This window comes from Lactuca saligna, chromosome 1, assembly GCF_052625555.1.
Source record: "Lactuca saligna cultivar CGN05327 chromosome 1, ASM5262555v1, whole genome shotgun sequence".
Lineage (NCBI taxonomy): Eukaryota > Viridiplantae > Streptophyta > Magnoliopsida > Asterales > Asteraceae > Lactuca > Lactuca saligna.
Window position 1 is genome coordinate 22,756,121 of NC_136417.1, and position 13,155 is coordinate 22,769,275.

Genomic DNA, 13,155 nt, shown 5'->3' on the forward strand with positions numbered 1-13,155 from the left:
AAGATTTTTACCAAAAACAAACAGCACCTAAGTGTTCCCCATTATCCCTTCTTATTAAAACAACCACAAATATAAATTATTTTATAGAGGTTTAAAAAAAGACCAAATTAGCTTTCCATATATATATATATATATATATATATATATATATATATATATATATATATATATATATATATATATATATATATATAACATTTTTTCTTTCACCACATTCATTTGAAACTCTCATGACTTTTCAATTTCTTTCTATTAATAATTGTAAGCTGGTTAATAATGTTAAATAAATATCAAACCTAAAGTGTAATCATATATAAACAAAATTTTAATATCAAAATAATATATTTACATCTACTTATAAAGTTATGTTTTTAATTTTTAACATATTATATTTAATTTATTGGTAATAATATATTTTTTGGTGTAAACCATTATCAGTTTAAAAATACAATTTTGGAAATTTTTGTATAAATATATAAATTATTAATTTAAATATAACATTACAGGGTCAACTTAAATATAAATTTGAGTTTAACTTAAACAGCCCAAATAAAATTTTGTAAATTGTTAAAATTGATAAATTGTAGTGTCTTTCTAATAATGATTATAAGTTGGTTAATAATGTTAAATAAATATCAAACCTAAAGTGTAATCATAAATAAACTATGTTTCAATTTTAAAATAATATATTTATTTCTACTTATAAGGTTATGTCTTTAACTTTTAACATATTATACTTAATTTATTAGATTTAAAATGTTTTATGTAAACCATTATCAGTTTAAAACTATAATTTTTGAACAGTTTGGACAAAATACTTATATTTTTAATATAAATATAACATTAAAATTACAATATTTATAAAGAAAGTATTTTTCCTTTCACCGCATTCATTTGAAACTCTCATGCATTTTTCTCTTACATCACATTCATTTGAAACTTTCATTACTTTTCAATTTATTTCTAATAATAATTATAAGTTAGTTAATAAGGTTAATGTGACTTCCCTAAATTCTCGGTTATTTTAAATTTTTTATTTATGCTTATTTGAAAATCAGAGTATTCATTTTAAATAATAATATTGCGGATTTTGTTTCCAGAAAACATGATAAATATATTATCAAAACATTTCCGAATAAATGTATTTTGTTTATATTAAAACTTTGTGATGTCATTGTCAATAAAGAAAGATAAGCATAAACAGACCTTACATTCATTTACATTAGTGATCTACATCTCTTTTAATCTCTCAGTGTAATGTAGCTTCGCATCTATACATTAGTAGCGTTATTTGATAAAATCTAACTAAAAACGGTCAGCGGTTCGTGATCGTCAGGCTCGGGATGCGGAATGCCTTCAGCAAACGAGAGAGAGAGAGAGAGAGAGAGCGATAACTAGATAAAGAGAGAGAGAGAGAGAGAGAGAGAGAGAGAGAGAGACAAACAAAAGTATTTGGCGTAAGGAAAGAAAGATTCGAACTTGCTATTTGTAGGGTGTTTTGGCTCCCTCACGTCGTGAGAATCAATGCTCACATCGTAAGCCATGGCTGTATCATCTCGTATTGTAATAAATGAAGGTTTTATTGCCACTTATCACACCGTAAGCCATGGCTGTATCATCGTAAGCCATGGCTATATCATCTCGTTGGCTATAAAGTATTTAACATATTCTTTCTATTGTTAAAATGCTTATGTTATTTTTGTTTCATTCCTACAATAGTTTTATGAGAATTTATTTTGTTTGAGACTATTATGCAATGGAAGTAACACCACTAATAAGGGGTCTCAAAGATGCTTATAATTAACAATGTTAGGTATAATAACAATTATGTTATTTTGGTATATTGTGGGATTCGTATAATGGGGCGATGATCAAGTAGTATGGCCTTAACACTACTAAGCATCGGTAGGTGGGTGATCCGGATGTATCGAGCACATGTTTTTGCATGAAAATAATTCCAACTTGTCAAGATATGAGATGCGGATTCTAGATCTGGGGTGGCAGCCGACAGGGAGCATACTGAGTGTAACCCGACCTCCTAAGGCTATGTCATATCTCAACATACTTAAATATTTTTATATATAAAATATGTAAGTATGTCTCTATTATAGGCATTGTACTTTATTTGTTAGTTGTTATGTGTACAAAATGTAAGTATATTGCTATTATGAATAAATAGTTATGTTGCTATAATATGTAAGGAACATATGTGTATTGATACAATGGGTTACATGTTGCTATAAACTACAAAGAAATGTAAGCATGTTGCCACCATGATGAAATAAAAATAAAGTACAATTGCCTATATTGGTAAAAAGAGTAAAGGGAAATGGAAGAACACCTACAAAAACAAAGTCAAAATTCCGAAGCTCATGTCCTCGCTAGGTGTTATGGGCTTGTCTCCACATAGTCCTCAAACTAAGTCAGCCCAAATGAGGAACACATAAGGTAAACTAACAAAGTAAATCAAGTAAGATTGTAAGAAGAACAAGCTAAATGGAAAAGCTAATTATATTACTACTAGTTAATACCCGTGGGAACCACGATTATAAAATAAATTAAATATTTATTGTAATAAATTAGGCAACAGATATTACAAATCAATTGACGTGTTTCATCCATGTAAAATGGAGGAGTGAATTAGTGGAAATGTAATTAATGAGGAAAAACCAAAGACTAACAAGTGATAAATAATTAATTTCAACCTCTAATGATTGACACGTGGCAAACTTGCTACTCTTTTATTAGGCAGGGATATATGAAAATGTTACAAGAGAGAACTACATAAGTAAAGAGATTTATACAAATGAAAGAAACCTATCTATTAAATGAATTGACACTATTCTATATATTTACGATGAAAAATCTACATAAAGCTTGTATAAGATCCTTCCCCCACTTTCTTAATATGCATTCATTCTCATAACCTTTGCAATTTCTTTCTTTTTTTTTTCTTTCAGAATCTTGGGTCACCTTTCATCAGGCTCAATGCACACTATATCACACCCGATTGGTTGCTTTCTACACATAATATGCTTGCAAGAAAGCGTACGTTTCTTTATTACTAAATCTAGAAATCAGGAAAATGGTTTTCCTTATCAAGTCCGAACCTTATATAATTTGTAGATGGAAATGACATTTTATCCTTCTATTTATCCACACTTTAACACTTCATGGAAGAAGAAAAAAACATGGCCTAAATTATACACACATACATAGTTCCGGTTTATAGACAAAATTTAGCGAGGCAATAGCAGTATAATCACCTCATGAAAATTATACAAGAATTGTAAAAAGCGCCTATGAAATCTATAATCTTTGAACGAAAAAAAAAAAAATGGATCTTTAGTTAGCCCTTATATCTTGAAGATAATGAGAGAGTTGCTGGACCCCAATAAACAATGCATCAGCAGCAATAACAACCCCCACCTATGAAGTAGAAATGTTTAGTTTATAAAGTATAGTTGAGTGAAATGTGTTTGGAAAAAGATTGAAATTAAACTTGTTACCAATCGAGCAGAAAACATTAGCTTGTAACCCCAGCCCTCCTTTGCAGCTTGAGCTCTTTGTTGATCAGTCCAACTGCATATATTTATATTTATTCAGAAAACTGGACAAGTATTCCACAATATGATCAAATTCTTGTTTTATAGCATTTATTTAAAAGGAAAAGTTTTTAAAAAATGAGATGATGTTTGATAGTAATTTATACCCAAGAAACTCTGAAACTCCACCAATTCCAGCAAGCTTAAAGGGCTGAGGACCTTCCCTTTCAAGATCCTGCATCAAACAAGACTTAATTACACTACCAAATCATGCTTTTTAGTAAGGAAAAAAAAAACAGGACTAAAGTGTTTATCTTGCTTTGAAATTAAGGATTATAATTTACCTCTTCTTCAGCAGCTTCTAGACCTCCTTGAATCCAGAAAATGTTTGTATAACCAGCATTGTATAGTTGCTCACAGGCAGCTAAAGATCTACAATAATTTAGCAATACGTAAAATATCAGATAAATGGTATAAATAATTATTCTTGCTTAGCATAAATCAAATAAACGGTATAAAACTCCATGACATGAGTTCTAGAAAGACGTTCACCTTAATCCCTTTTGGCATGCGACAATAAGGTCTGTATCTTTTGGGAATTTCTCCATGACTTTTGAAACAAATTGTCTGTTGAAAAGAGAAAATTTTGTAACAAAAAGATTATATTTTTCAAGATTGATTATATATTATTATACATGGTTACAAACAACTCAACACATACTTATCATAAGATAATGTAGGCACGCCACTCCACCAACCTCCTGTTGTCATACAAGAAATATAGGTAATAAGCACCTACAAATAACAAACTTAACCAACTTTCCTCACTAAAATTACTAATTTGCCCATAAACTGATTAGTTGACTAAATGTGATCGTTGACAAAGCTGATTAAATGGGTACCCATCATGTAACTTGTGACCTTCCGTGAAAGAGTTCCAGCATTAAACTGAGTATCGACATCAAAGATTGGGATCCAAGCTGACCCTTTAACCCATGCCTTCAAAACAATCAACAACAAGAAAATAATAATGTTGCTTTTGAAATTTAACTTTAGCTACTTGTATATCATGTGTATATGATGATGATGAAGAATGGATATATCATATATGAACTTTGTTCACCTTTTCATGCTCTGTAGATGGACGAACATCAAGTAAAGTTTTGCCAGAAAGTTGAATGGCGTATCCAGCTTCCTTTGGTGTAAGCATTTTCACTTTCTCTTCCCTTACCTACGATAAACATGTGGGAAAATGAAACAAACACTTTGAGTTGAAGTTAATGGAAGATTAATTAACAAGAGAAGTATTGCACGTTCTTATCACCACCTACCATCGTTGGCTTTGAGAATGTAATAGTAATTCATAAATAGGACCCACAAAAGCTTGAGTATCCAAGAACTCTTATCTAAAATCTTTACACATGTTTTGCATACAAACAGGGGAAGACATTAAGGTATGCATATGAACCCTCAACCTAAATCTTCATACAAAGATGCAATTCTGAATGCGATAACTGACCTACGATGCCAATCTTCCACAAACTATGCAACAACATCATAGTATATAAGAACCCTTAACGAAACTCTTCATACAAATTTCGCAATTTTGAACTAAAAATTTTGTAAGAAGTGAATTCAGTGGAAATACCAGGGCCTCCCATCTCTTCCTGGCTGCAGCCATATCTTTCACTTGCTTTAACTCGTAATCTTCATCGACTGCTTGCGCTTTTATGATCCCCTTGCACTGGAATTTTCAAACAATAGAAATACTCAAGATACAATTTTCATAAGAGCCTGGAAGTTGTAAATTGCGAGAAAATCGATAATGGAGCACAAACATACGCTGGACTTAAACTGAATTTGGTGAAGGGGTTTGTGTTTCAAAGATGACGGGTTGAAGAAATGGGTTTTTCCGAATCGGTGGTTACTGTAATGCTGATAGTTCCTGGGATTAGAGGGCGTTGAGGTGAGAGGTGAAACTGACACACCAAGAACCTCCATCGTTGTGGAAATAAAAAGATAGCAGAGTGAGAATTTGATGATTTATCCGGTGAACCAAATATCTCTAACGGATATGCTAAACCCGGATATGCTGATCTGTTTATTTTCCTGAATTATTTCGACACTTTTTTAGTGTTTTGAAGTCAATTACAAAAATGTCCTGGCAGTTTGATAAACGTTGCAATTTTGCTCCAACTGTTGGAATGTTTTGCACATAATGTCCTCATAGTTTCATTCTGTTGCAGTTTTGATACAACTTTTTGAGTTTTTTTGCACATGCAGTCCTGTTAGTTTCATTTTATGCAGTTTTGGTTCATATAAAGAAATAGTGATTTTATAGTAAGCTAAATACATTAATACAAAGTTGATGGTTATCACTTATGAAAGAAAAAAAAGTTAAAAAATAACTATTTATATCTATTTTGCAATCAATCAACATCATGTGTTACGTGTCAGACGAAGTGATTGCAAAGAAACACACAAAACGTGGTGGAATCGAACTCTCAAGGGGAAAACGTTGCAGATTTTCTCTGATTCTTATGGACTCGTTATATATTTAAATCTGATTCCATTGCCACGTTTCACTCTATTTTCACCTGCAACCACCAACCCTTTCCAGCGCCGCTTCTATTCCACAGTAGGTTACTCAATTCTCTACGGATTATAACAACTTAACATTAATTCTTGTTCAATTAATTCGTACTGCTTTCGGTAACGCCTGTTTGAGTGTTTTCTTCAGTAAATTTGACTTCGTTCGTATGTATATGTGTATATATATATATATATATATATATATATATATATATAGTTGAAGCGAAAATTTCATTTCCAGATCAGTGTCTTTGTGGATGAATTCTATGTAGTTTTGTTGATGTATGCTTTACTGTTTTATCGATCACAATTCTCAATTTCGTGTTTAATTTTGTGTTTATGTGTGTTTTATCAGAACACAAGAGCGAAGACTTTGACTTTTGAATTGACTTTTTAAAAGTAAAACTGCGGTGAATTTGGGTCGAACTGGACACTGTTTCGTTCCTTTTTGTTGAACTTGTTAGGAATTTTAATGCAGTGATCAACGTTTTTAGGAAAGTTCGGTTTTTATATTTCAGTATGCAATTCACTTTTTCTACCGATTACAACAACTTAGACAACGATTCTTCTTCAATTGATTGTCTCCTTTTGTTGCAGTTATCAGTGATACTCAAAATTTGGTGTTTAATTTTGTGTTTTAAGAGTTAATGGGTTGCAAATTTTCAAAGAGGGCTGTTTCAAGGAAGGATTCATCGTATAGCTTGACATCAAATCCATGGGCTTATCCACAATCACTATATCCTCAATCGCCATTTCCTCAACCACCAGTGACCCAATCATATGCTTACCCTTCACCTTATCAAAGCTATCGTGATCAAGCTCCTACAGTTAAGAAGAATCTTGAGAGAAAATACTCCAGAATAGATGATAATTACAACAACTTAGAGCAGGTAACATTATCATTATTTTAACTTAAACTTCTCTCACAGAGGAAAAGGTTATGGCTATTATGGCTTTTTTTTTAAATAAAGTACATTACTATTACCCGTAAAAAAAATTAACTCATTATTTTTACTTTACTCAGGTTACTGATGCTCTAGCACGCGCTGATTTGGAGTCTTCACATTTGATTGTTGGTGTAGATTTTACCAAGAGCAACAAGTGGACAGGTTGAGTTTAATCTTGGACTTTTTCATATATACATTTTTGGAGCTTATTTAGAATAATTTTATTTTTGTAACATCGATTGTTATTAGGTGCAAGGTCTTTTCATCGAAGAAGCTTACATCACCTTGGAATTGATATGAACCCTTATGAAGAAGCAATATCAATAATTGGAAGGACATTAGCTTCCTTTGATGAGGATAATTTAACTCCTTGTTTTGGATTTGGAGATGGTATTAAATAAAAATTTATGGTTAAATTTGTGTGAACTGTTCAAAGTTAATGCTACTTATATGTGATTTTGTGATTTGATAGCTTCAACTCATGATCAAGAGGTGTTTAGTTTCTACCCGGATGCCAAATTTTGTGATGGATTTGAAGATGTTTTGAGACGTTATAGAGAATTAGTTCCTCAATTGCGGCTTGCAGGTTGAAATTACACTTTATTAGTTTTGTATACAATAATTTATATAACTGTAATTAAACACCCCAATTTATGTTTTCTTACATAAAGCTTTCTTGTGAAAATTAAGAGTGGTGAACTTCCTTTCTGCATCCAAACACGACCCACATCATTTGCCCCTATCATTGAAATGGCAATTACCATTGTTGAACAAAGTGGTGGTCCATATCATGTCTTGTTGATCATTGCCGATGGGCAGGTAATCTTGATTAAAAAAGATGCTCATTTTCTAACTTTCAACTATTTGGTTACCACTATTGTGCACCCATCTATATTGCTAAAATGCACCTTTGCATACAGGTCACAAGAAGTGTTGATACTGACCATGGTCAACTAAGTCCACAGGAAAGGAGAACTGTTGATGTTATTGTGAAAGCTAGGTACATTTAAAACAATCCATTTTTTTAGGTTTTCACATATCTTTGACAAGTACTAAACAAACTTATTATTATTTTTTTTTTATAACGAGTATCCATTGTCAATAGTATTAGTTGGGCTGGAGATGGACCATGGGACATAATGAAGGAATTTGACGACAATATTCCTGCTCGGGCTTTTGACAATTTCCAGGCAAGTTTTATTTATTTATATAATACTCCATTTTACAAATATTTCTCTTTTACTTAATGTAAAAAGAATAACTTAATAAATAAAGTTAGTGAAATGAGTGAGTCCTAACTTTTTATAAATTTCTACTCATTTATTTTTTCCTTCCATTTTACCATTCTGAATATTTACTTGTTTTGTCGATTTTTTAGTTTGTAAATTTCACAAAAATTATGTCGATGAACATGGATTCATCTAGGAAGGAAGCAGAGTTTGCTCTTTTAGCCTTGATGGAGATACCTTCACAATATAAAGCAACACTTGAGCTCAACATACTAGGGTGGGTGACTTCTCAAAACTCTTTATCATTTATTCCTATTACATCATTGTACTTCGAAAGTTCTACCCAATTATAGCAACATCATATAAATTCAAAGCAATTATCATTGAGATAATTGATTAGAATTTTTATAGTAGGATGCTATATTTGGGTAGATTTCATATACTATAAATATAATAAACAAATAAATAAAAGTACATTGCTATTTCTTGTACTCTCTCAGTGCTCATAGAGGAAATGCTATAGATAGGATTTTGCTTCCACCACCACGTTATGGTGGACCAAATCATTCACGATCCACTACTTTCCAACCAACTGTCAAAGCAAGAGAAACATCATCAACTCACACAAGTTACCATGGGACTTCTACCTCATATAATAATGTAAGTCAATCTATAAACATACCCGCTTTTCTATTCTTTTAAAAAACAAATAAAACCATTTTCAATTTTTTTAATTAGTTTCCTAAAATATTGTGTTACAACTAATATGAGTATGAAATGTCCTATACTTTTGCAATAAAATCTATGATTAAATACATATAAAGAGAAAAAGAATTTATTGGTGAACTAATTTTACCCAAGATTACACCTTTAAGTTACAAATTCTTTGCAGCTTTGTCCCATCTGTATAACTGCTCGGAAGGACATGGCTTTCGACTGTGGGCATCAGGTACATTTTCCACAAATATATATAAACCTACAAAATAATGAAATACAAATTAATAAACATTTAAGTAAATTAACTCATGATTTCTTTCCTTTTAATATTTTCAGACATGTTGCGAATGTGGCACAGACCTTCAACTTTGCCCTATTTGTAGGAGTCACATACACACCAGAATCAAGCTTTATTAAACACCAGCCACCATATTTTTTGTTCATATTCTTTCTCTCCAATACCCCCCAAAAAAATTGCAAAATCTTAGGGTAAGCTTTTGTTGTGATCTTGTAAATTAGTTGCATAACTTTAGGATGTATCATATGCATTTCTTTAACCAAAATAAATTCATATAATTAATTTCACTCTACAAATACCATACCCTAATCCCTCAAGATTATTATCAATACTCCCATGGGTGGGACACGGGCCTCGTGTAAACCACTAGAATGCTTCATACTTTTTCTTTTACTTTTGAATTGCGTTATATGTAGTAAACGTCCACATGAACTGGGTCAGACCGGGTCCAACCCGACCCGGTCAAAGTCCAATCAACACGGGTGGAATTGGAATCTTCTGATGAACAACACGGGTGTGGTAGCAATGCACATGGCAGTCACTCACCACAATAAAGTTGTTATATTTGATCAAACTAATGCGGGTCCGTCTCAGTACCGTTTACGAAAGTGTAAGGCCCGGGGTGGGTCCCGGGAGTCTTCGTGTTACGCACACTCGGTGGAATATAATATAGTGAAAAACAAAGTGAGGGCCCTACATCTTGCAACAGACACGTGGTGCTCATCGGGCTCGTTTTTGAGTAATGGAACTTTACTGCAAACGGGTGGAAACGGATCCGGGTCGAAAAAGATCCGGTATTATAAACCGTGTCAAAATAACGGATGTGATTGGATGGAATCAAAAAAGGAGATGTTTGTTAGGCGATGGTATGCTTCGAGTTTATCTCTTCCAAAGGAAAACAGTGTTATAGTTGTCGGGGGACAATCGGCGTTTAGTTACGAATTTGTCCCTAAAACTTCGAGTAAACCATATGATCTCCCGTTTTTACATCGTACATTTGAGCGAAATTCAAAAGGGAACAATTTATACCCGATTTTACACTTATCAAACAATGGACATTTATTCATTTTTGCTAATCGGGATTCGATTCTTTTCGATTATAAAAAACGTAAAGTCGTAAAAAACTTCCCAAAAATCCCGGGAAACGGGGCCCGCAGTTACCCGAGCACAGGCTCTTCCGTAATTCTTCCTTTAGACTACAACGACAATTTCGGTAAAGTTGAAGTTATGGTATGCGGTGGTGCAGCCCGTGGGTCCTACACCGCCGCTCAACGGCGGCGTTATCTGACGGGATTGCGTTCTTGTGGAAGAATGGTGATCACCGGAAACCGCCACAAGTGGCGGATGGAGAACATGCCGGGCCCACGGATCATGAGCGACATGTTGGTATTACCGACCGGTGATATCTTGATAATCAACGGTGCAAAACGAGGGTGCGCTGGATGGGGTACCGCATCGGATCCGGCTCTCGAACCGTATCTTTATAAACCGGACAATGGGCCAGGAAAACGGTTTCAAACCTTAAAGAAAACAAAAATCGCACGGTTGTATCATTCGTCAGCAGTGTTGTTACCGGACGGGCGGATCTTGGTGGCCGGAGGGAACCCGAATAACCGGTACATCATGCACGGTGTGACTCACCCGACTGAGCTCCGGCTACAAGCCCTAACCCCGGACTACATGGACCCACAGTTTGATGATCTCCGGCCAAAGGACGTAATGGTCATTTACCCACGAAAAGCCCACGGTGTGGAAAACGGTCGCATTTTTAATGTTACTTTTGGCCTCACGAATGATTCCGGGAATTTGAGTGTGGTGGCATATGCACCACCGTTTACGACACACTCGTTATCGATGAATCAGAGAATGTTGAGACTTGAGTGTTTGGGTTTGGAGAGTGGTGGTGGTCAAGATAGGGTTCAGGCGAGTGTGGTGGCTCCTCCTTCGATTTATGTTGCACCACCGGGATTTTATATGTTGACGGTGGTTAACGGTGGTGTTCCTAGTAGATCTTCGTGGCTTAGGATACTTTAGGTTTGTGGGTAAAATGTCGCTACCCATTTTCCTCTTATTTCAACAGAAACTCATCAAACTTTCTTTTTAATGTTTAAACAAATATTTTGTAGGGGGGTCAGAAGAGTTAAGTGTATTCAAATGTTGCATTATTTTAATTTTTGTGTTATTAAAAAAATGTGAAGATTATATTGATGATTTAGTTATGTCGTCATATTTAATACAACTGTTATTTATAAAAGTTTAAATTACATTTAGATTTTAGTTTATTAAAGATTAAATAAAAGAAAATTCATAACTTTTTTTTTATACAAATAAAAGATGTAATCTAAGCAAACGGCATTGACTTCGTTTGGTCATGCTTAACCAGGTAAATGCCCATTCAAACTCTCCAATTAATATAATACTTTTTTGTTTTAATATTACTATTTTCGGCTGTATTTTTTTTGTCTTATATGAGAAGGTATAAGAATATTAAATAAGTGGTCATGCGTATTTTTTATTATCTTACCTTTACGTATGAATATCAATTTCTATAGGAAGTGGTTTCATAACGAATTAAAAGACTTAAAAAGTAATATATTTTTAGGTTTGTGTATATTTAGTCTTTGATTTTGTTTTTGTCTAAATTTTTCCATTAAACTTGTTAAACTATTCAAAAAAACATCCTTATGACCTACTATCTGAGGATTAGCCGGTTTCTGATGTTTTTGTGAGCTACGGTGAGATTCCGATCATCTTTTCCGACGAGTCTCCTACCAAAAACACTAAAAAAAACATATACATAAACAAAAAACACCTAGATTCATGTGTTTTCCTCAAGAAATTCTTCAACCCTTCAACTCAAATTGAACATTTCCAAGAACAACTAGATTTGAAAAATAAGTTCATCAAAAAAATTTAGATTTGCATGCGAGTGTGTGTTTGTTAGATTTGAACAAAAAAATTCCATTATATATATATATATATATATATATATATATATATATATATATATATATATATATATATATATGACTAAAAGTCAGTCTTACCGTTAGTAGGCATCATTTACGAAGCTGGTCTATAAGGGGTGTTTAAGGAAATTGTCTATAATATGGCGATTGAATGGGTATCCACTCTTACCCACCGCACTCTTAACTAGTGGAGAGTGGAGGGTCGTTAGCCGAACGAGTAGGATAGGACGAAACCTTCCATTATAAGTATAATGAATTACTAAAGTAACTAAATGTTTTTCTAATTCCCAATCTTAGTTACTTAGGCAAAAGTGAATTGATGCAATTCCATGAAATTACACTTTGTTCCCTTGCGAAGATGTTAGTGGAGCGTGTGTGGTTTACTGGCACACTAAATGGTTCTAAGCAAAGGTAGTAAAGGGTGACTCAATGTTTGTCATAGTTCGGTGGAGCGTGTGTGATTTACCGGCACATCGAATAAGTGATTGTAACATGTGAGGGCACCATGTAAGTTTGCATGGTTATTCACACCCGCTTTGTGATCCTCGGCATCCCAGTCACAAACAAGAGGGGCATATCGAGATTTAAACATGCCATTGAAATGTTCAATGAATCTCAAAGGATCTAGGAGTTTTCATAGATTTAAAACTTAAATTTCTTTTTCGTTTTTCATGGTGGAAATTAGTGAATCGTCATTCACTTACCTTCAAATATTCTGCAACTAGATTACGGCATCCCTCTTCTAGGTTGTAGCGTATTGTGTTGGGTCCTAGCCTTAGTATCTCATTTGGGTGATTTACTAAGGACTCAATCGATCAACTAACTTGAATTTCGTTTTCTCCCGTTTTGTAGATGTCA

The 13,155-nt window shown here is 33.4% G+C and overlaps 1 protein-coding gene and 2 pseudogenes across 2 annotated transcripts; 2 read left to right on the forward strand and 1 right to left on the reverse strand.

The window, feature by feature from the left end:
• Positions 1-3,176: 3,176 nt before the first annotated feature.
• On the reverse strand, positions 3,177-5,638 carry LOC145028541 (Rhodanese/Cell cycle control phosphatase superfamily protein). The gene is made up of 10 exons (XM_078977235.1): positions 5,388-5,638; positions 5,194-5,289; positions 4,669-4,776; positions 4,448-4,544; positions 4,267-4,306; positions 4,098-4,172; positions 3,890-3,977; positions 3,713-3,780; positions 3,510-3,582; positions 3,177-3,429 (listed from the first exon to the last, which is right to left on the reverse strand). Exons 1-10 carry the CDS (start codon positions 5,544-5,546, stop codon positions 3,346-3,348), a joined length of 888 nt encoding a protein of 295 aa, XP_078833361.1. The 5' UTR covers positions 5,547-5,638; the 3' UTR covers positions 3,177-3,345.
• A 1,146-nt stretch (positions 5,639-6,784) lies between these two features.
• Positions 6,785-9,637, forward strand: LOC145028555 (E3 ubiquitin-protein ligase RGLG2-like; annotated as a pseudogene). Its single transcript, XR_013676059.1, has 11 exons — positions 6,785-7,027; positions 7,162-7,246; positions 7,334-7,474; positions 7,557-7,670; positions 7,806-7,903; positions 8,005-8,084; positions 8,170-8,274; positions 8,463-8,590; positions 8,814-8,973; positions 9,206-9,262; positions 9,367-9,637. The product of XR_013676059.1 is annotated as an E3 ubiquitin-protein ligase RGLG2-like (transcript).
• A 2-nt stretch (positions 9,638-9,639) lies between these two features.
• On the forward strand, positions 9,640-11,547 carry LOC145028548 (aldehyde oxidase GLOX pseudogene; annotated as a pseudogene).
• The last annotated feature ends 1,608 nt before the right edge of the window (positions 11,548-13,155 follow it).